At 42.9% G+C, this 25,668-nt stretch overlaps 1 protein-coding gene across 3 annotated transcripts in view; it reads left to right on the top strand.

Annotated features, from left to right (window-relative positions):
- LOC102159834 (sodium/glucose cotransporter 1-like) overlaps positions 1-25,668 on the top strand; it is a 71,239-nt gene that overhangs the window by 37,994 nt on the left and 7,577 nt on the right. For all 3 annotated transcript variants that reach the window (XM_021072290.1, XM_021072291.1, XM_021072292.1), the window contains 4 exons: positions 5,750-5,885; positions 8,450-8,557; positions 9,732-9,882; positions 24,587-24,755. In XM_021072290.1, coding sequence (XP_020927949.1) covers positions 5,750-5,885; positions 8,450-8,557; positions 9,732-9,882; positions 24,587-24,755 — 564 coding nt within the window. The remainder of the gene's footprint in view (positions 1-5,749; positions 5,886-8,449; positions 8,558-9,731; positions 9,883-24,586; positions 24,756-25,668) is intronic.

Raw genomic sequence — 25,668 nt, forward strand, 5'->3', positions numbered from 1 at the left:
TTTTATATCTTGTATCTCTTTGCTCAGTGTTTCCTGTAAGTTATCCATCTTTGCCTCCAGGTTATTTCCAATGTCTTGCATCATCTTCAGCATCAACAGTCTAAAGTCTTTTTCCTGGAGGCTGAGAATCTCCTCCTCGCTTAGCTGTTTTTCTGGGGTTTTTCCTTTCTCCCTCATCTGAGTTATAGTTCTTGTCTTTTCATTTTTATAAGTTTTTTGGTGTGGTGACTTTTTTACAGATAATAAAAATGTAGCCTCTCTTACTTCTGGTGTCTGCCCCCCTTGTGGCTGATGTCAGTATGGGGGCTTGCTGTAGGCTTCCTGATGAGAGGGGCTGATGCCTGCCCCCTGGTAGGTGGAACCGATTCTAATCCCTCTGGTGGGTTGAGCTTTGTCTTTCGGTGGGATTAGAGGCGGGTGTATGCCTGAGGGGTCTTTAGGTAGCCTGTTTACTGAGGGGCGGGGCTGTGATCCCACCTGGGTTGTTGTTTGCCCTGGGGCTTCTCAGCAGCTGACTGACGGGTGGGGCCAGATTTTCCCAAAATGGCCCCCTCCAGAGAAGGGCACAGCTGTGCTGCTGAATATTCCCGAGAGCTTTGCTTTCAATGCCCTTCCCTCACAACAAGCCACATTCACCCCTGTTTTCCCGGGATGTCCTCCAAGAACTGCGGTCAGGTTTGACCCTGATTCCCTTGGAGACTCTGCTTTGCCCTGGGACTCAGTGCACATGAAAGTCTGTGTGCGCCTTTTAAGAATGGGGTCTCCGTTTCCCCCAGTCCCGTGGAGCTCCTGCGCACAAGCCCCACTGGCCTTCAGTGCCAGATGCTCCGGGGCTCTTTCTCCCCATGCCAGATCCCCACATGTGAGGGTTTGGTGTGTGGCTCAGAACTCTCACTCCTGTAGGTGAGTCTCTGTGAACCAGTTAGTTTTCAGTCTGTGGAGCTTCCCACCCAGGAGGTGTGGGGTTGTTATATATCATGAAATCACCCCTCCTACCTCTTGATGTGGCCTCCTCTTTTTCTTCTGGAGTAGGGTATCCGGTCTATTTGGGTGAAGATTGCTCAGCCTTTAGTTGTGAATTTTGTTGTTTTTAGGAGAGAAGTTGAGCTCCAGTCCTTCTATTCTGTCATCTTAATCCCATCTCTGTCTTCCCAGCTTGGTATTTGGAATAACAAAACTTCAGGCCCACCTAACAGTTACACAGAGGTGGACTTCAGATGAATTAGATTTAAATGTGAAAAGTAAACCTAATCAATTAAGAGAGGGCACCATTGGAGAGTACTTTTTGAATTGGAGGGATTGTAATTGTATTGATTTGATCACATTATGCATAAAGCCTTTTTAAGAACACTGTAGGCAAAGTTGACTGATGACTGGCTAGAGAAGACTTTAGTAATGTTTATAATGAGGGTGTTCCCATTGTGTCTCAGTGGTTAGAAACCCAACTAGTATCCATGAGGATGCAGGTTTTTTCCCTGGCCTTGCTCAATGGGTTAAAGGATCTGGCATTTCCAGGAGCTATGTTGTAGGTTGTAGAAGTGGCTCGGATCCAGTGTGGTTGTGGTGTAGGCCAGCAGCTCAGTTCCCATTCAACCCCTAGCCTGGGAAGTTCCATATACATCGTGTGCAGCCCTAAAAAAAAAAGAAGAAACGAAAGAAAGAAATGTTTATAATGAACAGGAGACTGATAGCAAATCCACAAGAAAAAGGAGCTCCTGGAGCCATGTAGGCAAAAGATAATGACAGGCAACTTATAGAGAAGGAAGTGCAGAGAAACATAAATAACCCAGTTTTATCAGGGAAGTGCAATTTAAAACCACAGTGAGACTGGCAAAAATATGAAAGCTTGATGATGCTAAGTGTTGGAGAGGACGTGGATGCTTCGGAATCCTTGAGCACTTCTAGAGAGAGTGCAGACTGTGCAGTCTGTTCTGGAGGGTGCTCTGGTAATAATGTTTTGATATAGCCAGGTACATCGTGCTCTGTGACCAAGCAGTGATGTTCCTCAGAATCTGTCCAGAAATCTGTATCCTGGTTCATAGGGGACCGTGTATGAGACCTTGATCACAGTGCTGATTGTGCCGGTTACTATGAGGTGGGAAGATGAGTTGGGGGAGGTTAACACTGAGGACTGCTGTACAGCCATGAGAAGCAGAGGAATGGCTATACACAGAGCAGCACTGCTGGAACTTTAAAACCTGCTGAGTGGGGTCATAGGAAACATTTGGGCGTTCTCTGTAACATAGCCACAGGATTCTTATTTGTAGTTCAGTTTCTTCTATAACCGTAACTTTAAACCTTCTCCTGGACTTCCACTTCCAACAGTGGGTAAACTAGGTTTCCTGAACTACCTCCCAACACAGGACTCCTAGGAGTTCTGGATAAAACATAACCTAACTCCTAGGTTCTTTTATAGTCAGAGAGGAGCTCATAAGAAAGGAAGAAAATCTCCAGATGCCAAAAACAAAGCAAAAATTGTAGTCAAGAAGGCTGAGCAGACCCTGACACTGACAGTGCCCTGACAGCATTTACCAAGGCTGGGCTTTCCTGGCCAGGTGAGGACAAGAGAAAGGCCTTGAGTTTATATGTGATGAAGAGTGAACCCTCCCTGTGGAAGCTGGGTTCTGAAAGGTTGTAGCCTCAGTGGAAAGCAGCCTATGGAGAATCTTCCCAGCAGCAAGGAGAAACAGCAGGGAAAAAAGCACCTCAGCCTGGGTTCCAGGAGGAGGAAATAGCCTCCTCTGAGAATTCACAGCAGCAGACCTGCCTTCCTGTAGGGAAGTTTTGGGGGGTTTTAATTTACCTGAACCCCCAGGGGAAGAAATGAACATAAACTCATCTAAGATGTGTTTCCTCAGCCAAGGTTTTGCAGGATTCCCATAAAGACGAGCCTGCTCAGTGTGAGCCCCTACCCAAGATTAGAAAATGGGAGAATCAAACCACCACCAGCGAGAAACCTCCACACTTCAGAAAACTGAGGTATTAGGTACCAAATACAAAATACACATTTAAGGAAGTAAAAGTAGAACTGAAGACACTTAACACAACTCCGTCAAAAATGGTCAGATTTAAAACTCAAACTTTTGGAAATGAAAAATACCCTTACTGGAATGTAAAACTCAGTAACCGTGAAAATAGCAGGTTAAACATAGCTGAAGAAAAAAATTAGTAACCTAGAAGAACTGAAGAAATTGCCCTCAAGGCACAAAAATGGAAAGTGTGAAAGAGAAGTGATTAGAGAAGATAGAGGATGAAAATACATCCTATTGGATTCCAGGAGGAAAGGGGAGAAGCAAGTTATGAGGAGAAAGTGACTGAGGATTTTTACGGCCATTGAAAGAGCAGGACTCATTGGATTTGGGAATCCCGGTGACTCCCAAGCAGACCTATGTAGAGTCACCTCCGGGTGAAGCTTCAGGACATGAAAGACAAGGAGAAGGCCCAGAGCCACCTGAGGAAAGATCCCCTGTGGGAGAGGACAGTCACATCGCAGTGGACCTCCCAGCAGCAGTACAGCCCAAAGGGGGTGGAGCAGACCTTTCGAAGGACTGGGGGAATGTCCAGTTCCACATCCAGCCAAGCGTTACGTAGAAGCAAGGGCAAAAATAAAGCCATAACCTTAGAGACCCAACGAGGTATGTAAAGAAGAAGGAGGTCCTAGAGAGCAGGGGGAACAGTTAGATTCTGACCCCCAAGTCCACAAATATGAAGCACTGGCCAAAAAATCACCATCATTCTGAATACAGGCAGTAAAACATAGGGCAGAACTAAAATACTAGAGCACAGCTGGCGTTCAGAAGGGTGGGGATGCTAGTTTACTTTAGACCTGAAGTTGTATCCATGTTAAACTTTTAAGAGTAATTTTTAAAAGCATAAGTCGAATCTCTAACATCTTAACTAGTGAAGAAAATGACTTAAGAAAAAAATTTAATTAAAAATGAGGCAAATAGGAGTTCCCGTCGTGGCGCAGTGGTTAGCGAATCCGACTAGGAACCATGAGGTTGCGGGTTCGATCCCTGCCCTTGCTCAGTGGGTTAACGATCCGGCGTTGCCGTGAGCTGTGGTGTAGGTTGCAGACGCGGCTCGGATCCCGCGTTGCTGTGGCTCTGGCGTAGGCCGGTGGCTACAGCTCCGATTGGACCCCTAGCCTGGGAACCTCCATATGCCGCGGGAGCGGCCCAAGAAATAGCAACAACAACAACAACAACAACAAAAGACAAAAGACAAAAAAAAAAAAAAAAAAAAAATGAGGCAAATAAACTGAGGGAAAGAAAATTGGTTTCCTTTGGCCTGTCACCGTTTTTAAACAAGAACTCATTCCTTGCCACACTTTGTAATTTGTGACAACCTACAAAAGTGCTTAAGACTTTGTACATGGAATGATTTCATGCCCCTATCACTGTCCTATCCTTAGAATAAGAGTTGGCTTCTGCCCTGGCCCTGCTCCTTCATCCCCTCCTTAGAGACCATCTCCTCTGCACAGGGCTGAGCAAAGGCCAGGAAATGCAGCCTAGCCACCCATCTGCCCAGCAGAGGATCCAACACATTGAAAGGCCAGCAGCAGGGTGCCCGCAGGCTGCCGAAGAGCAACGCCTATTCATGAGGCAGGACCACTTTGGGGTTCTTCATCCTATTGTTAAAATAATGAATCTGGGGGAGTTGCCGTTATGGCACAGTGGAAACAAACCCAGGTAGTATCCATGAGGATGGGGGATCGATCCCTGACCTCACTCAGTGGGTCAAGGATCCAGCATTGCCATGAGCTGTGGTGTGGATCGCAGAAATGGCTTGGATCTCACATGGCTGTGGCCTAGGCCGGCAGCTGTAGCTCCAATTCAGCTCCTAGCCTGGGAACTTCCCTATGCTGCTGGTATGGCCCCAAAAAGTACACACACACAAAAAGAAAAATTTTTTAAAGGATGCATTTGGAAAATAAAGCATAAAGAAGAACATAAAAATCCTACTTGTCACTCCTCCTCCCCCAGGATTGACCTATCGTCACATCAGTTTTTTCCTGTGGACTTTTTCTAGGTAGAGAGTCGTGTGTGTGTGTTCTTGCTGTATCCCATGCCTTTTAGTTACCATCACACTGGGAACACTTTTCACATTAAGTGTTCTGGGAGAACGTGGCTTTAGTGTATGTAGATACAGTGTTGTCTTGCTGCACTGAACCATGTCTTCATGTTTTTTCCTAAGTGCTTCTCCATCTGCCGGCTCTACCATTCTCCTCGGGCTGAGGGCACACTGCCTCTTACAGCAGGAGCACCAGAAAACCTGTTGTGAAGCATCTTCCAGGAGACTTCGCATTTTAAGGGCTTCATTAGCTCATTTCCACTTAGATGAGTGGAGTTGGTCCCAGTTCTAAGTGCTCATTTGTTACCAGGGACCCACCTATGCTTGGATTATGTCACAAGGCCAGAGACGATCTGTGGCCTCTAGGAGGGAGGGGACAGCTTGCAAGCACTGCACTGTTCTGATTGTTGTGCAGTGACAGCAATGAGGCCAAGGTCGTGCCCATCCCCTCTGGCAGCTGTGAACTGAGCTGAATGTGCTCATCAGTCACACGTGTCTTCCCTGGCCCTGGGTGCCCCAGAGATGCCTGGGTGATGGGGATGAGCCATCGGCAACCCCCCAGAGGGCTCATCATGCTGCTGCAGGTTGTAGTCATCCTGTCTGTACGAGGCAGCCCAGGCTCCACATGCTCTGAGAAAGCCACCTGCCTCCCTACCAACCTGTGTTTCCTCTGCAGATTTTTGTCCAGGGCTGCCTGGCAGGGAAGAACTTGTCCCACGTGAAAGGTGGCTGCCTCTTGTGTGGATACCTGAAGCTACTGCCTATGTTCAGCATCGTGATGCCAGGGATGATCAGTCGAGTTCTGTACACAGGTGATTCCTCCTCTGACAAGTCAGTGCTGATGGACCCCTTTTTCAGTGTCTAGAGGCCAGGGGGTCATCAGGTCTCCCACCCCCTACTGGGGTTGAGGTGACCAGCATGCTGTCTTGGGAGCTGAAGGGTCCAGATCAGGAGTGGAGCTGAGCATTGGTCTGGCAGGGACCATGGGTATGGGTGGCAAGAGAAGAATTGCAGAGACAAGTTCAAGTGGGAGGAGCTGGCTGCCGCTCCCTGTGACACAGAGTGTGGAAGGGCAGCTGCTGACCCTGCACCCTAGGCATCATCGTGCAGGCATCCTGGTGCCAGACACTGTGCTGAGAAGTGACTGATACTGTCACTGCTGTCATCGCCCAGATGGGGCTCATTGATGAAACCCCCAGAATGGGTCTGGCCCTGAGGCCCATGTTCCTTCCCTTACGTGCTATTAAGACATCCTTGCCTCCCTTAATGAGCTATCGTAATTTCATGGATGTCCCTCATCCCCATTTCAGCCTAGTTTTACTAGCTGTACTGCCTCTCAGTACCGTTTGTTTCTTCTTTAAACCTTCATGTTCTGAGTACTCTGGTGGTGCAGCCAGTGGGGAAACATGGGCAGTTTCCATGGCATCTTCTGCCACAGGGCTTGATAAGGCCAAGCAGGGTGTAAAGCCTCTTTCATTAAGAAGTAACATGTCTAGGAGTTCCCGTCGTGGCTCAGTGGTTAACAAGCCCAACTAGTATCCACGAGGACTTGGATTTGATCCCTGGCCTTGCTCAGCAGAATAAGGATCCAGCATTGCCACGAGCTGTGGTGTAGGTCACACACATGGCTCGAATCCTGAGTTCCCATGGCTGTGGTATAGGCTGGCAACTATAGCTCTGATTTGTCCCCTAGCCTGGGACCCTCCATATGCCACAGGTGAGGCCTTAAAAAGACAAAAAAACAAAAAAGAAGAAGAAGAAAAGAAGAAGAAGAAGAAGTAACATGTCCAGGAGACATCTCTACCTTAATTCATCCTTCAGTCTTCCCCTGAGACATGCCTCTTTTTTTAATCCTAATTCCTTCTCAGTTTCAACAGAGAAGAGTGAGTGCTCCATTTCAACATCCCACATCTGGTCTTTGACCATCAGGTGGCACTTTTTGGGGTCTCATAGGTGGCTCCTCATAGGTTAGAAAAAAGGCCACTGTGCTCCCTAGGACCCCACAATCCCTGGGCTTGGCAGCCCTGCCTCCCCATCCCCACTTCACAGCACAGCCCGCCCACCCACTGAGGAGGAAGACTAGGCAAAATCATGTATGATTGTCTCTTGGGCTATAGAAGTGGCCAAGGGAGGGGGAAGAAGAGGGGGCCTCAGGAGGCTGCACCCCATTCTCTGATCACCAGGTGAATATAGTTGGTGGACTGCCTTGGGGAGGGCCAGGGGGTGGCATGGGCCTGGAACCACTTGTCTCCAGGCCTCAGGAAAGGCCAGATTCACAGACTGTTTACACATGCCTGTGTATAAAGCCAGAGAGCCATTAGCACAGGAGCTTGGTGCCTGCCCACGTTCCTGGGAGAATATGCCTTTCCAATGACCTGAATGCTTCTAGGCCTTGATGCTGCATCTCTTCCCTGGCCACCCCCAAGGAGTGATTCCATTAGTTTGGTTCTGTGCAGGCCACTGTATGAGTTGGGGCTGTTAACTGAAAATGATGTGCTCTTTGAGCTCCTCTTTCCTCTGAACTGGTGTCCTCGCCATCTGTCCGATGGCAGAATGGCGACCAGCAGCATCAGGCTTCCACTCACCAGCCCAACAGCCCCCAGAAAGAGAGTTTCCTTTTTGCAATCCCAGCAAAAAATCCCAGGGAAGTCTTACTGAGCTCCCTGAGTGACAGGGACCAATCATTATGGCCAAGAAGAGGGAGTTTCCAGAATGGCCAGGCTGGTCCCTGGGCCCCTCCCAAACCACACAAGGGAGACTGAGGTCCTCCTCGTGGGACAGGGAGGGGGAGTGGGTGGAGGACAGGCCACCCCTTAGTTTCCACAATCTTCCTCTGATGTCTCCACAAAACATACTTGCTCTCAGCATAAACCCAAGCAGTACCCTGCCTCTTCCTAGTTTAAGTTAATTCATTGTTGTTGTTGTTGTTGTTGTTTTCTCAGGTGGTAATTTTATATCCCTTGTTTAAGCTCTTGAAGGGTATATCACATTCCCTCCCTTTACTTCCCTTTGTGAGAATTTCATCCCAAGTGGTCTGAAATAACACCCCTGCTAGGGCTAAGGGAGTAAGGCCATGAGTTGCTCACTCATCAGCATGTGGAAGAATAATTGTTTGCTTTCCTGACACCTGACTGGTATCAAGAGGCTTGTGGAGGTCATGGAACTTGCTTTGGGTCAGAAGCACTGACCTACCTGATTCCTGGCTTGACCCCCAGCCTTGACCTCCACCCCAAGCCTGACCCATGTGCATGCGGGGTCACAAAGTGGAGTCCAGGAATCTTGCAGTCACACATTGTTCCTAATTTGCTTCCCTTTCCCTGAGCTCAGATAGCACTCAAGGGCCTTGTGCTGGTGTGACTGCTGTCTCTCTTTGCAGATAAAGTGGCATGTGTCGTGCCTTCAGAGTGTGAAAAGTACTGTGGTGCTAGAACTGGCTGCAGTCCCATTGCCTACCCTGTGCTGGTGGTGGAGCTGCTGCCCATTGGTAAGAACTGGGGCAGTCTGTGCTCCGCGGAAGTGCAGGTCGTGGGAGGGAAGGCCCATCCAAGACCCTTGCAGGCCCCTCCTGTCTCCCTCACTCCATGCATGTGCTCTCAGGCACTGTCTCTGCTCACTGCTAGCTCTCTTCCCTCCCTGTCAGCCCACATTTCTGCTTCTGGCTTCAGCAGATCATCACTGCACCTCGTTCAAGTCCTCCAAGTCTGTGGAAATACAGCAGTGAGTGAGTCCGAGTCCTGCTGTCAAGTTCAATCCAGTGGGACAGGCAGGGAGACGGCTCCCTTCTCACCTACTTCCCCACATCCACAGAAATGGCCAAATGAATAGTACAGCTTTTTAAAATCCTGCATTAGCTCTGTGGCTCAGTAAGCTAGCAGTGTTGAGACAGTTCCAGCTGAGGGAAACACCAGCCACCCCACAGTTCAGGAAGGAGGTTGTCCAGGTCGCCAGCTGAGCCTGTCTTCAAACACCTGAGACTGCAGCCCCGGGCCCCAGACACTTGAAGCAAGGCCAATTCAAGTACTCTAATAGGCTGATAGGCTGAGTACAGTGGAGCCTTGCCGCAGCGCCTCCAGTGCAGCCCCGTTACCCTCACCTCTCCTACTACACAGGAAAATCTCTCCTCAGAGCAGGGTCCATGCCACTCAGAGGCCTTTCAGGTCAAAACCCTAGACCATTAGGTTTATAGGTAACATTTGTTGTTTGGCTTTGTATTAACCTGTCTTCTTACTATATCTTAATCTTAACAGCAGCCCTATGTAGTAGGTACTTTTATACCCACTTTGCAAATGGGACACTAAGGTACAAGGAGCCACATCACTTGTCTACAGTCTGAACCTTCTCTGAGCCTCTGCTTCTCATCTATAAAAGGGGCGACAATGGTGTCCATCTCACAGAGCTGTAGGGGGATCGTCAGCCTGGTTCCTAAAGAGAGGTTTTAGCCCAAAGTAATCACTCTCGTTGCTAAATAAAGACAGCAGAAAACTAGTAAGGCTCATGACAAAGCAAGGATAGATGGAATACACTGATCAGTCTTAGGTGACTTCCACCCCGAACAAAATTTAGTATGTGGTAATGTTCCTCAGAAGGCCTAAGGCACCCCCTGGTGTGGCCAGAGAGCTGAAGGCCCAGGAAGTACCTTCTCCTCCTGTCTCTTCCAGGTTTTCGAGGCTTGATGGTGTCTGCACTCTGGGCTGCTCTCATATCCTCCCTGACGTCTGTTTTCAATGGTGCCAGTGCCGTGTTCACAATGGACATCTACACCCAGCTACGGCCTATGGCCACTGAAAAGGAGCTCATGCTAACAGGAAGGTGAAAGATTCCTCTAATCACATGAGTTACGTAAAACAGGCTCTTAAGGATATATGTAGAGTTATCCTGCTTGTGTATAGTATGGTATTATCTTATTTCTGTTTGTTGCAGTTTTGCAATGAAGATGTATTGCTTTTATAATCACAAAGTTGTTTCCATTTGGGAAAAATTAAATAATAATCACAATGATAAAAATAGGCATAATTTATTCATATGCCCCCCAAACTACTCCTTGTGAGGAAGTGTTTATACATTATCTTATAACTTCATTTAGTCCTCATGACAACCTCTAAAGGTAATTTTTAGTTCTTACTCTTACTGTAAAAATGGGGCAAAGTGGCTCAGAGAAGGGAATTGCTCTTCCTGAAGCCACATAGTTAGCATAACCTGTCTATTTCAGGGCCTTGCCATTAACCCGGAGGCCACACATGCTAGGCATAAGATGGGAGATATAAACATGGGCCCTGTCATCATTACATAGGGTTTCACACTGGCTGCCAGTGGACCACTTCCAGGCCAAACATTTTGAACTTGGCCTACCTTATGCCTAAAATGCTTCCTTCATGCAAGGTTCATGTTGCTTATCTGTTTTATCTGTCTAGCCCCTGCAAACTGAGTTTACTGATACAATTTGGTTAGCATTCCATTGTTTAATAAGCACTTTTCTGAGAAACTTTAAGAAACATATACCAGAATATAGGAGGGGAAGGGAAGACTCAAATTCATTTTATAAAGCTCAAGATATTGATGCCCAATCATAACAAATATAGTACAGGGAAAAAAAACCTAAAGACTGGGAGTTGCTGTCGTGGCTCAGCGAAAACGAATCTAACTAGCATCCGTGAGGACGCAGGTTTGATCCTTGGCCTCGCTTAGTGGGTTAAGGATCCAGTATTGCTGTGAGCTGTGGTATAGGTCGCAGATGCAGCTCTGATCCCAGGTTGCTGTGGCCTTGGTGTAGGCCAGTGGCTACAGCTCTGATTTGACTCCTAGCCTGGGAACCTCCATATGCCGTGTATGGCCCTAAAAATAAATAAATAAATAAAAGCTAAAGACTGCTCTCACTTTTTTTTCTCTTTATGGCTGAACCTACAGCATATGGAAGTTCCCAGGCCAGGGGTCGAATCAGAACTGCAGCTGGGGTCTACACCATAGCCACAGCAACACCAGATCCAAGTGTCATCTGTGACCTATGCTGCAGCTTATGACAACACTGGATCCTTACTCCAATGAGCCAGGTCAGGGATCAGATCCACATCCTCACAGAGACAACATGGGGTCCTTAACCTGCTGAGCCACAACAGGAACTCCAGAACTAACCTCACATACATACATTCATTCATTCATTCATTCATTCATTCATTTATTTATTTTGCTTTTTAGAGCCACACCTGTGACATATGGAAGTTCCCAGGCGAGGGGTCGAATTGGAGCTACACTGCCAGTCTATGCCACAGCCACAGCAATGCAGGCTCCAAGCCATGTCTGTGACCTGGCTCTGATCCCACGTGGATGTGGCTATGGTATAGGCTGGCAGCTATAGCTCCAATTTGACTGATCAGGCAACACCAGATCCCCCACCCGCTGAGCAAGGCCAGAGATCAAACCTGCATCCTCATGGATATTTGTTGGATTCATTTCCACTGCACCACAACAGGAACTCCCCTAATCTCACTTTTAAATATCAATACAAAAATTGTAAATAAAATACCAGACTCAGATCCATGAGTATACTAAAAAATGTTAAAAGAATAACATCTTACTACCAACTGTGATTGTTTTTCAGAAATACAAGGATGGTTCAATATCAGGAAATATAGTAATGTAACTCACCATATTAATAGATCAAAAGATAAAAATCATATATATCTATTCAGATGATGAAAAAGTATTTGGTAAAGTGAGTACCCTTCAGCATGATACAGCATATATGTATCACCCTAAAAGCCAAAATCATCCTAATGGAACTAGAAAGGAACAAAGCAAGAGTTCCCCCCTTCACTGTATTTATACTAATATATATGTAAGATAAAATATATCACATAAGGCTGGCGGCTACAGCTCTGATTAGACCCCTAGCCTGGGAACCTCCATATGCCACAGGAATGGCCCTAGAAAAGGCAAAAAGACAAAAAAAAAAATATATATATATATATATATACACACACATATACACACATATATATATCTCGTGTGTGTGTGTGTGTGTGTGTGTGTGTGTGTAGACCCATATATACACACACACCCCCACAGGTGAAGTTAGCAAATAAGGACTTTGAAATAACCATTGCTAATATGTATAAGAAAATAGGTGTATAAGATAGATGAAAAGAGGAGTTTCCTAGTTAAAAATCTGGCATTGTCAGAATGGCTCAGTGGTTAACGAATCTGACTAGGAACCATGAGGTTTCAGGTTCAATCCCTGGCCTCGCTCAGTGGTTTAAGGATCTGGCGTTGCCGTGAGCTGTGTTGTAGGTTACAGATGTGGCTTGGATCCCCACATTGCGGTGGCTACAGCTCCTATTAGACCCCTGGCCTGGGAACCTCCATATGCCATGGGCGTGGCCCTAGAAAAGACCAAAAAAAAAAAAATCTGGCATTGTCACTGCTGTGATGTGGGCTTGTTCCCTGGCCCAGGAACTTCTGCATGCTGTGGGACACAGCCAAAAAAAAAAAAAAAAAAAAATCAAAAACTTTAAATAAAATAGATGAAAAGAATTGGGGATTTCTCAGAGAATTATATTTTATAAAAATGAGATGGTTTGGGAGTTCCCGTCGTGGCTCAGTGGTTAACGAATCTGCCTAGGAACCATGAGGTTGTGGGTTCGATCCCTGGCCTTACTCAGTGGGTTAAGGATCCAGTGTTGCCATGAGATGTGTTGTAGGTCGCAGATGCGGCTTGGATCACATGTTGCTGTGGCTCTGGCGTAGGCTGGTGGCTATAGCTCTGATTCAATCCCTAGCCTGGGAACCTCCATATGCCGTGGGAGTGGCCCAAGAAATGGCAAAAAGACAAAAAAAAGAGATGGTTTGGGAGCTCTCATCATGGCTTAGTGGTAATGAACCTGACTAGTATCCATGAGGGTGCAGATTCTATCCCTGGCCCTGCTCAGTGGGTTAAGGATCCGGCATTGCTGTGACCTGTGGGGTAGGTCACAGATGTGGCTTGGATCTGGCTTTGCTGTGGCTGTGGCATAGGCCAGCAGCTATAGCTCTGATTGGACCCCTAGCCTGGGAACTTTCATATTCTAGAATTGAAAAATACACATCTGAAATTAAGAACTCATTGGCTGGGAGTTCCTGTTGTGGCATAGCAGAAATGAATCCAACTAGTATCCCTGAGGCTGCAAGTTCGATGAGGATAGCCTTACTCAGTGGGTCAAGGATCTGGTCAGAGTAGGCCGCAGAGGCTGCTCTGATCCCACGTTGCTCTGGATGTGGCCTAGACTGGCAGCTGTAACTCCAGTTTGACTCCTAGCCTGGGAACTTCCATATGCCTGGGGTGTAGCCCTGAAAAGAAACTCATTGGCTAGATTAACAGCTGCTCGGCTATAGCAGAAGATAGAGTTAGTAGCTTGGAAATGAATCTGTCAACAATATACAAACTGAAGCATGCAGGAAAAAAGGAAGATACACAGTCAAAAGAATAGTGTATATGTAGTTGGGGTTATATGTATGTAATTGTAGGAGCAATTTTTTAAAAAGATGAAGGTCAAGAATGTTCCAGATATCTGGACGACTATCCAGAGATTTAAGAAATTTCACTAATTGCAAGCAAGATAAATACAAAGACCACATGATAGTGAAACTGCTGAAGATTGATGATAAAGTGAAGACCCTTAGAGTAGCCAGAAGAAGATAAATCACATTACCTTCAAAAGATCAACAAAGAGACTGACAGCAGAATTTTCAGCAGAAACTGTAAAAGTCAGAAGACAATGGAATGACATCTTCAAGTGCTAGAGAAAAAAGAAAACTGCCCACCTGTAAGTCAATTCCCATCAGAATATCCTCCAAATTAAAAGTGAAACAGATATATTTTCAGATAAATGCAAGTTGATAGCATTTAGTACATTAGAATTTCATGGTAAAAATACTACAAGGCATTCTTTAGGCTGCAGGAAACTAACCCAAATGGTAGAATTGACCTTCACAGGATGAAGAGCACCAGAAAGGGTAAGTATGTGGGAATTAGAAATAAATGAGTGATGACATCAGTAAGAAAAAATGTCGATGGGATTTGCAACATAGGGAAGCAAAATATATGACAATAATCCCAGAGAGAATGAGAAAGGGCCAGATGGAGCTTAAAATATTCTCAGGTTCTGTTGCAATTTGGGACATGGTAAAAGTCAAAATTTGTACCAGACTCTGATATGTCAAGTGTGCATGTAATCTCTAGACTAAACAAAAGAACAGCTTAAGAATGTATAACAAGTTCATAAGAGTAAAATATGGAATAACTAGTAAAATAGCTCATTAGTCCAAAGGAAGTCAAAAGAATAAAAAGAACATGAAAGGTATGTTAAATAGAAAACAAATAAAAGGATGGCACCTAAATGTATCTGTAATTTCATGAAACAGAGGTAGACTAAACAGCTGTGTTAAAAGATTAAAACTATCAGAGTTCCCATTGTGGTGCAGCGGAAACAAATCCGACTAGGAACCATGAGGTTGTGAGTCCGATCCCTCGCCTCGCTCAGTGGGTTAAGCATCCGGCATTGCTGTGAGCTGTGATGTAGGTCCCAGATGAGGCTTGGATTCTGCGTTGCTGTGGCTGTGGTACAGGCTGACAACTGTTGCTCTGATTCTACCCCTAGCCTGGGAATCTCCATATGCCAAGGGTGCAGCCCTAAAAAGAAAAAAAAAATAAAAGGTTAAGATTATCAGAGATTTTATTTTTAAGCAACTTAATGCTGCACAGAAGAAACTTTCTTTTCCAGTTTCATGGGGATAACAATGACATATAACTTTAGATAAGTTTTGAATGTACAGAATGATTCATTATATGTATATATTGTGAATGTAGCACAATGTTTGACATCTGTCATCTCACATAGTTTTTTTTGTGAAAAGAACTTTTAAGATTTACTCTCTTAGCAACTTTCAAATATACAAAATGCAGAAGCCAATCACCATGCTGTGCATTATATCCCCAGAACTTATTTATCTAATGACTGGAAGCTTATGTTTTTTTGTCCATCTTCACTCAATTCCCCCACACCCATCCCCCACCTCTGGTAGCCACCAATCTGCTCTGTTTCTATAAATCCAAGTGTTTTTTTAGATTCTACATATAAGTGAGACCATGTGGTGTTTACCTTTTTCTGTCAGACTTATTTCACTTGGAATAATGTCCTAAAGATTCATCCATGTTGTCACAAATGGAGCATTTCCTTCTTTACTGTGGCTGAATAATATTCCTTTGTGCATATATACCACATCTTTTTTTTTCTCCTTTTTTGGCTACCCTGTAACATATAGAGTTCCTGGGCCAGGGTTCAGATCTTAGCCACAGTTGCTACTTATGCCATGGCTGCAGCAATGCTGGATCCTTAACCTACTGTGCCAGGCCAGGGATCAAACCTGCATCCCAGTGCTCCAGTGAGGCCACTGATTCCATTGTGCCACATCAGGAACTCCATATACCACATCTTTATTCGTTCATCTGTTAATGAACAATTAGGTTATTTCTATATCTTTTTTTCATATTTTCAAACTTTAATTTCTTTTTATTTTTATAGTGTACTGTGGCATGTGGAAGTTCCTGGGCTAGGAGTTGAATCAGAGCAGCAACTGGGGCCTAGACCACAGCCACAGCAACACCGGATCTGAACTTCATCTGCAACCTGTGCTGCTGCTTGCAGCAGCATTGGAGTCTTAACCAACTGAGTGAGGCCAGGAATTGAACCTCTTTGTTTTCCTCACAGAGACAACATCAGGTCCTTAACCTGCTAAACCACAACAGTAACTTCTCAAGTTATTTTTTTGAGTGGTGTAGGATAGGGGTCTGGTTTAATTCTTTTGCCTATGGATAGTCTATTTTCCTAACACTATTTTTTAAGAGACTGTCTTTTCTTCATTGAGTATTCTTGGCTCCTTTGTCAAATATTAGTTGACTGTGTATGTGTGGGTTTGTTGCCATTGATTTATGTGTCTGTTTTTATGCCAGTGCTGTGCTGTTTTGATTACTGTAGTTTTGTGATATAGTTTGAAATCAGGATGTGTGATGCTCCCGTTTTGTTCTTTTTTCTCAGGATTGCTTTGGCAATTCAAGGTCTTTTGTGGTTCTAGATGAATTTTCGGATTTTTTTCTAATTCTATAAAAGATTCCTCATTGGAATCTTTTCATAAGTGTTGCCTTGAATCTATAAATGGCTTTGGGTAATGTGGACAATTTAACAATTTTAGTTCATCTAATCCATGAACACAAGATATCTTTCTGTTTATTTATGTCTTCTTCAATATTATATCAATGTCTTATAGTTTTTGGTGTAGTGATTTTTTGTCTCTTTGGTTACGGTTAAATGTATTCCTAAGTATTTTGTTGTTTTTGATACTATTGTGAATGGGATTATTTTCTTTATTTATTTTGCAGGTAATTCATTGTTAGTATATAGAAACATTACTGATTTTTATATGTTAGTTTTGTATCCTGAAACTTTATCAGAGACATCTTCTTTAAGATTGAGAAGGGCTTAAAGAAAACATGGGAAAATGCATGCCATGCAAATATGAACATAGACACAGAAAATTTTAACCAAATATTAGCAGATTAGTGCAGCAGTACATAAAAAGAATAGCACAACATGGCCACCTGGGGTTTATTCCAGAAATACAAGAATAGTTTTTTGTTCAAAAATTAATCACTGTATTTGACCACATTAAATGAAAACAGGAGCAGGAGGAAATGATATAGTCTTCACAGTACGTAAAAAAAAAAAATCATTTAAATTTTTAATATCTATTTTTAATCTTAACAAATTAGAGAATTCAAAGGAACTTCTTTAATCTGACTTTTAAACCTATGTGTTTTTAAAAACCTATTTTGCATTTATCAAAATTCATGTTTGTATGTGAAACTCTTTTCCTCTGAGATTGGGAACTAGACACATAGGTCCAATAGAGCCACTTTTCTTCAATATTCTACTGGAGTTGCTAATGTGCAGAAAGGTGAGAAAAGGAAACAAAAGACATAGGGAAAGAAAGGGAAGAGGTGAAATTGTCATAACAGACTTCATAGATGAAACTTAAATTTTAAAGTGAATTTAACAAAATGGATACAAAATCAAATATAAGAATTAATCAAGGCGTTCCCATCGTGGTGCAGTGGTTAACAAATCCGACTAGGAACCATGAGGTTGCGGGTTCGGTCCCTGCCCTTACTCAGTGGGTTAATGATCCAGTGTTGCCTTGAGCTGTGGTGTAGGTTGCAGATGTGGCTTGGATCCTGCATTGCTGTGGCTCTGGCATAGGCCGGTAGCTATAGCTCTGATTCAACCCCTAGCCTGGAACCTCCATATGCCATGGGAGCGGCCCAAGAAATGGCAAAAAGACAAAAAATAAAATAAAAAGAAAGAAAAAGAAATTAAGTTTTACACATTTTACACATTACCATTTACAGTGTAATTAAACCATATCAGCTACCTAGGAATAAATCTTATAAAAGGCATCAGAAATAAAAGGCATGAGAAAATTACAAAGCATTGTTAAGAGAAAATACTGAGACCTAAGGATAATAGGAACATGCTATATCCATGAATTAGAAGATACAGTATTGACCATCTTTGTTCTCCCCATATTGTTCTGTATATTCAGTAAAATCCCAATCAAAATGCAGTAACTTTCTTGTGTACATGTTAAAAATGACAAACCAGTTCTAAAATTAATACAGAAATGCAAAGTGCTAAGAATATTCAAAGCAGTTACTAAAAATGAACAAAGCTAAAAGATTTATGCTAACAGATACCAATATCTATTGTGAAGTTATACTGATAAGACTGTATAGTTTTAGTGCAAGAGTAGACAAATCAATGGGACAAAATATAGAATACAGAAAAAGACCCACAGGAATATAATCACCTGATTCATGACAAGGATTACAGTACAGTGCAGTGGGGATAGTGCAGGGAGGATAGGATTTTCAGTAAATTGTACTGAGTAATTTGGCTATGAATGATAAAAAGAATATTGACTTGGAGTTCCCATTGTGGTGCAGCGGAAACAAATCTGACTAGAAACTATGAGGTTGCGGGTTCAATCCCTGGCCTCGCTCAGTGGGTTAAGGATCCGGCATTGCCCTGAGCTGTGGGGTAGGTCACAAACGAGGCTGGGATCTGGCATTGCTGTGGCTGTAGTGTAGGCTGGCAGATACAGCTCTGATTGGACCCCTAGCCTGAGAACCTCCATATGCCACAGGTATGGCCCTAAAAAAACAAAAGATGAAAAAAAAAAAAAGAATATTGACTGACTCACTATACACAGAAATCCATTTCAGATGGAGTGTGTATTTGTTTTTGGTTTTTTGGGTTTTTTTTTTAATTGAAGTATAGTTCATTTATTTATTTATTTATTATTTTAAACTATTTTATTTTTTTCCCGTTATGGCTGGTTTACAGTGTTCTGTCAATTTTTTACTGTACAGCAAGGTGACTCAGTCACATACATATATACATTCTTTTTTCTCACATTATCATGCTTCATCATAAGTGGCTAGGTCTAGTTCCCAGTGCGATACAGCAGGATCTCACTGCTTATCCATTCCAAAGGCAATAGTTTGCATCTATTAACCCCAAATTCTCAGTCCATCCCATTCCCTCCCGCTCCCCCTTGGCAAACACAAGTCTGTTCTCCATGCCCATGATTTTCTTTTCTGTGGAAAGGTTCATTTGTGCCATATATTAGATTCCAGATGTAAGTGGTATCACATGGTATTTGTCTTTCTCTTTCTTACTTCACTTAGTATGAGTCTCTAGTTCTATCCATGTTACTGCAAATGGCATTATTTTGTTCTTTCTTATGGCTGAGTAGTATTCCATTGTGTATATATACCACTTCTTCTTAATCCATTCATCTGTCGATGGACATTTAGGTTGTTTCCATGTCTTGGCTATTGTGAATAGTGTAGCAGTGAACATACAGGTGCATGTGTCTTTTTCAAGGAAAGTTTTGTCTGGTGTATGTCCAAGAGTGGGATTATTGAGTCATATAGTAGTTCTCTATTTCGTTTTCTGAGGTACCGCCATGCTGTTTTCCATAGTGGTTGTACCAACCTACATTCCCACCACCAGTGCAGGAGGGTTCCCTTTTCTCCACACCCTTTCCAGCATTTGTTATTTGTGGACTTATTAACAATGGCCATTCTGAATGGTGTGAGGTGGTATCTCATATTAGTTTTGATTTGCATTTCTCTAATAATCAGTGATGTTGAGCACATTTTTTCATGTGCTTCATCTGTCTATCTTCTTTGGAGAAATGACTATTCAGGTCTTTTGCCCATTTTTCCATTGGGCTATTGGCTTTTTTGCTGTTGAGTTGTATAAGTTGCTTGTATATTTTAGAGATTAATTGCCTCATTTGAAACTATTTTCTCCCATTCTGTAAGTTGTCTTTTTGGTTTTTTTGTTTCTTTTGCTGTGCAAAAGCTTGTCAGTTTGGTTAGGTCCCACTGGTTTGTTTTTGCTTTTATTTCTGTTGCCTTGGGAGACTGACCTAAGAAAACACTTGTAAAGTTTATGTCAGAGAGTATTTTGCCTATGTTCTCTTCTAGGAGTTTGATGGTGCCTTGTCTTATGTTTAATTCTTTAAGCCATTTTGAGTTTATTTTCGTGCATGGTATGAGGGTGTCTTCCAGTTTCATTCATTTACATGCGGCTGTCCAGTTTTCCCAGTACCGCTTGCTAAAAAACTTTTTCCCATTTTATGTTCTTTGTCGAGATTAATTGATCATAGGTGTCTGGGTTTGTTTCTGGGTTCTCTGTTCTGTTCCATTGATTGGTATATCTGTTTTGGTACCAGTACCACACCGTCTTGATTACTGTGGCTTTGTAATATTGCTTGAAGTCTGGGCGAGGTATGCCTCCTGCTTGGTTTTTGTTCCTCAGGATTGCTTTGGCAATTCTGGGTCTTTTGTGGGTCCATATAAATTTTTGGATTATTTGTTCTAGTTCGATAAAAAATGTCATGTGTAATTTGATAGGGATTGCATTGAATCTGTAGATTGCATTGAATCTGTAGATTGCTTTAGGTAGTATGACCATTTTTTATGATATTAATTTTTCCAACCCAGGAGCATGTACTATCTTTCTTTCCATTTCTTTGAGTCCTCTTTAATTTCCTTAATTAATGTTTTATAGTTCTTAGCATACAAGTCTTTTACCTCCTTTGTGAGATTTATTCCCAGGTATTTGACTTTTTGGGGTGCAATTTTAAAAAGTATTCTATTTTTATATTCCTTTTCTAATATTTCATTGTTAGTGTACAGAAGTGCAACCTATTTCTGAATGTTAATCTTATATCCTGCTACTTTGCTGAATTCATCAGTTTGAATAGTTTTGGGGTTGAGTCCTTAGGGTTTTCTATATATGGTATCATGTCATCTGCATACAGTGACAGTTTTACCTCTTCTCTTCCTATTTGGATACCTTTTATTTCTTTTGTTTGTCTCATTGCTGTGGCTAGGACTTCCAAAACTATGTTGAATAAAAGTGGTGAGAGTGGGTATCCTTATTCCCGATTTTAGTGGGAAGGTTTTCAGCTTTTCTCCATTGAGTATTATATTTGCTGTGGGTTTGTCATAAATAGTTTTTATTCAGTTAAGGTATGTTCCCTCTATACCCACTTTGTTAAGAGTTTTTATCATGAATGGATTTTGGACTTTGTCAAATGCTTTTTGGCATTTATTGAGATGATCATGTGGTTTTTGACTTTTGTTAATGCGGTGTATGATGTTGATTGATTGGCATATGTTGAACTATCCTTATGAACCTGGGATAAATCCCACTTGGTCGTGGTATATGATCTTTTTTATATGTTGTCAGATTCGGTTGGCTACAATTTTGTTGAGAATTTTTGCATCTATATTCAGCAAAGATATTGGCCTATAATTTTCTTTTTTGGTAGTATCTTTGGCTTTGGTATTAGGGTGTTGGTGGCATCACAGAAAGTCTTTAGGAGTGTTCCTTTTTCTTCAACCTTTTGGGAAAGTTTAAGGAAGATGGATATAAGTTCCTCTTTGTGTGTTTGGCAGAATTCACCTGTGAAGCCATCTGGTCCTGCACTGGAGTGTGTATTTGAATGTGAAACGTAAAACAATAAAACTGTCATAAAAAATGATCACTGTGACTCTGGCTTGCCAATCATGTATCCTCTGAGTCAATAGTGGCTCTCTACATATTTTAAATAAATTTTTGCATCATCTAGAACTGTGTTCACACATCAGAATGTAGATTCCAACCTCTGATTTATAACTTCTGGCTCAAGTTCTGTAAGCCTCATATCCATCAGGATTTGTGCCATCATCTATGCATCTCTTGGCACACTCTTGGGAGACGCCATCTTGCCAGGCTCCATGATAACTGGTAATCAGACTCCTCAAGCTAAATCACCCAATTAATGTATTCCACCTAGCATTAGATGTTAATAACCTATCTTAATCTATTTAGAGTTAATATTGTATCATTTTGTGTAAAATGTAACTAACTTACAACAGTATATGTCCTTTTCTCCTTTCATCTTTCATGTTACAGTTGTCATATATTTTACATCTACATCCATTATTAACCCCAGAATACAGTGATAATGATAACAGTTTTTTGCATTAAGCAGTCAATTGCCTTTTAAAGAAATTAAATAAGGAAAATATATGTAGCAGCTTATATTTACCCATACATTTTACTTTTTTGGTGCTCATCATTTCTTCTTTTAGGTTCAGGTTTCCACCTGTGTGATTTCACTTCATCCTAAAGAACTTTAGTATGTCTTGTACTATAGTCTGCTTGTTACAGTTTCTCTCAGTTTTTGTTTATTGAAAAATCTTTTAATATCATCTTTATTTTTGAAGGATATTTTGTCTGATACAGAATTTTGGGTTGACAGTATGTTTCTTTTACTGCTTTAAAGTATGCTCTTCCATTCTCTTCTGTCCTTTTGTTTCCAATAAGAAATCATCCATAATTCATAGTACTGCTCTCTCTGTGTAATGTATCTTTTTTCCTGGGCTTTTAAGATTTTTCTCTTCATTTTTGGTTTCCAGCAGCTTTGCTATGGTGTGCCAAAGAGTGTGTGTTCAGTAAAACTCCTGATTGAGTTTTGCTGAATTTCTAATTTTTAAGTTAATGGTTTTTATCAAATTTGAGAAATTTTTGACCATTATTTCTCTGCGTATTTTTCTGCTTCATCCCTCATCTCTTTTTTTGTGACTCTACTTACGTATTAGCTCTTTTGATATTGTCCCACAGATGATGGCGGTTCTATTTATTTAAAAAAAATTTTTTTTGGAGTTCCCATCGTGGTGCAGAGGAAACAAATCCAACTAGGAACCATGAGGTTGTGAGTTCGATCCCTGGCCCCGCTCAGTGGGTTAAGGATCTGGCGTTGCCATGAGCTGTGGTGTAGGTCGCAGATGTGGCTTGGATCCTGCATTGCTGTGGCTGTGGTGTAGGCTGGCAGCTACAGCTCTGATTTGACCCCTAGCCTGGGAACCTCCATATGCCGTGGGTGCGGCCCTAAAAGGACAAAAAGACCAAAAAAAATTTTTTTTCTCTGTTTTCTTCAGTTTAGATTTCTAACAATCTCCCTTTAGATTTATTGGCCCTTTCTTCTGCTATTTCCAATCTATTGTTAAGGCCAGCCCATGAATTTTCCTTTTCGCATATTGAACTGGAACTTCAGTTCTGGAATTTCTGTTTGGTTCCTTTTTTGTTTTTTGTTTTTTCCCTTTTTTAGGGCTGAACTTGCAGCATATAGAAATTCCCAGGCCAGGGATTGAATTGGAGCTGCAACTGGAGCCTATGCCACAGCCACAGCAATGCCAGATCCAAGCTGCATCCGTAACCCATGCCACATCTTATGGCATCACCAGATCCTTAACCCACAGAGTGAAGCCAGGGATTGAACCCTATCCTCATGGACTCTAGCTGCATTCTTTTTTTTTTTTTTTGCTATTTCTTGGGCCGCTCCCTCGGCATATGGAGGTTCCCAGGCTAGGGGTCGAATCGGAGCTGCAGCCACCGGCCTACGCCAGAGCCACAGCAACGCTGGATCCGAGCCGCGTCTGCAACCTACACCACAGCTCACGGCAACGCCGGATCGTTAACCCACTGAGCAAGGGCAGGGACCGAACCCGCAACCTCATGGTTCCTAGTCGGATTCGTTAACCACTGCGCCACAACGGGAACTCCCTCTAGCTGCATTCTTAACCTGCTGAGCCACAATGGGAACTCTCATTTGGTTTCTTTTAAAAATTTTTTATAGTATCCAGTTTTTTATCATTATTTCCCATCTGTTCACTCATAACTGTCATTTCCTTTAAGTCCTTTAAGATAACTATAGTAAGTGCTTTGAAGTGCTTGTCTGATGATTTTTTTTTTGTCTTTTTTTTTTTTTTTTTTTTTTTTTTTGGTATTTCTTGGGCCGCTCCCACGGCATATGGAGGTTCCCAGGCTAGGGGTCGAATTGGAGCTGTGCCACCAGCCTATGCCAGAGGCATAGCAACACAGGATCCGAGCCGTGTCTGCAACCTACACCACAGCTCATGGCAATGCCAGATCCTTAACCCACTGAGCAAGGGCAGGGATCGAACCCGCCACCTCATGGTTCCTAGTCAGATTCGTTAACCACTGCGCCACGACAGGAACTCCTGTCTGATGATTTTAATATCTGCGCTATCTTGGGTTCAGTTTCTGTTGATTGCTTTTTTTAAATTATGGGTTACATTTTCTTACTTTTACACATGCGTAGAAAATTTTATTATATACTGAACATTGTAGATAATACATTAAAAAAATTCTAGATCATATTCCTCTGAAGAATATTGGTTTTTGTTCAAACATACAGGTAAATTACTAATTTATCCCCTTAAACTTGTGGAGGCCTGGTTTTTGTACTTTGCTAGGGTGGCTCTGTTTCAGTTTTGTTCTAGTCTTATAGCAAATTCTTAGCCCTGGGATATAGTCTCTGCTTCTAAGACATGGCCATTCAGAGGTTTTGGTAAAAAATCTGAGGTTGTTACTTAGCTCCTCTAATGTGATGAGATTCACACTCCAAATTCTGTCTCCCCTGCTACAGGCAGGTAATGAAATCTTTGCTCAGCTTTTTCTGTCTTCCAACAGTTGCTAGTTGGTAGACTGTTTGGCAGTTCTTTCCCACTTGCACAGCCAAGGTTTAAGGGGAGTTTATACAAACCTTTAAAATCAAGTGCCTTACTAATCCATCCAAAATTTTTAGAAATGTGTTACCCCTCAAGAAAATAATGTTTCCCATGTATTTTCCATATTTTAAGCATGACTGCCCCAAACACACCCTCCAAATGTGGGGAAAATCTACCCATGATCCAGGAACAGGCAAATGGAACCTCAGATTTATTTGTCCAGAAGTTAAAGGGATTTTAAAACTAGCTAATAGTTTATGGTTTGTAAGTATTTTATCAGCAGATTTAAAAAAAAGAACTCATCAAATTGCCATTGACTTTTGGTTTAACTTACAGGTTTTTTGTTATAATATTACTCGCTATCTCCATCGCCTGGGCCCCTGCTATACACATGGCACACAGGGAACAAATGTTTGAATACATGCAAGCTATCATCAGTTACCTGACACCGCCTGTTGCTGCCATATTCCTGCTTGCCATATTTTGCAAGAGAGTCACTGAGCAGGTAGGTGGGAGTTGGTGTGGCTATGGCATGGCCCACTGCGAGGGCTCACCTTCACACCAAGCCATCTTTGCAAGTGTTGCCTCTAGGGGGTCTCCTGTGCTTCAAGAGTTCACACCATTGCATCATTTGCTTCCTAAGAGATGATTCCTACTGGGCAGCTTTGGTCTGAGCTCCCTTGAGCATGCAGGGGAAAGGCAAGCTCTGATTTGTTTTCCTCCCTTCGCAATGTAATCTACCTGCAGCCATACCATAGATGGTGCAAAGTGTATGGGATCCTCCTGCTCTCTTCCCCAAATATAGGAAAGTAGTCTGCTGCTGCCTCTGGGCATAGAGGTATCCTGCTCAGAGATTTCAGACTGGAGGGTGATATTCAGTCATAGGCTCCTACCACCCTCCCTGCATGAAGACCATCTCTTCCAGCACACTTAAAACAACTAAATATAGATCCCAGTGAATGATTGGATCATTTCATCAGTAAGACTTTGAAAGCACAGTTTGCAAGAGAATTTTTATTTATTGAGTTACAACTTGTTTCCCCTATCAGCACTGTGCAGCTGGGCTTTGCAGGAATTCCTGAAGGGCTCTGTGGTCTGCCTGCATCTTGGCTTGGGCTCTTTCCGTGCAGCCGCTGGGCCCTAGCCTCTCCTAACTACTTGCAGTACTGATTGCCTGTCTTCTTCCTTCTTTGGCCTCTCTTCATTCCCATGGACTGTTTGCTTTGCCATGAATGTCTTTGTCCTCCTCCATCTGGCCGATGCTTCCTCCAGACTCGTGTCAGGTGTTCAGTCCTCCAGACCAACCTGCTAGTGCTTCTTGCTCTGCCCAGCTCACCAGGACTGAATTTAGCACCAAGGATGTGGGGGCAGGGCGACTGGCCTCTGGGGATGCCAGAGCTGCTTCTCTCTGCTCTCTT

Source organism: Sus scrofa, chromosome 14, assembly GCF_000003025.6.
Source record: "Sus scrofa isolate TJ Tabasco breed Duroc chromosome 14, Sscrofa11.1, whole genome shotgun sequence".
NCBI classification, from domain to species: Eukaryota; Metazoa; Chordata; class Mammalia; order Artiodactyla; family Suidae; genus Sus; species Sus scrofa.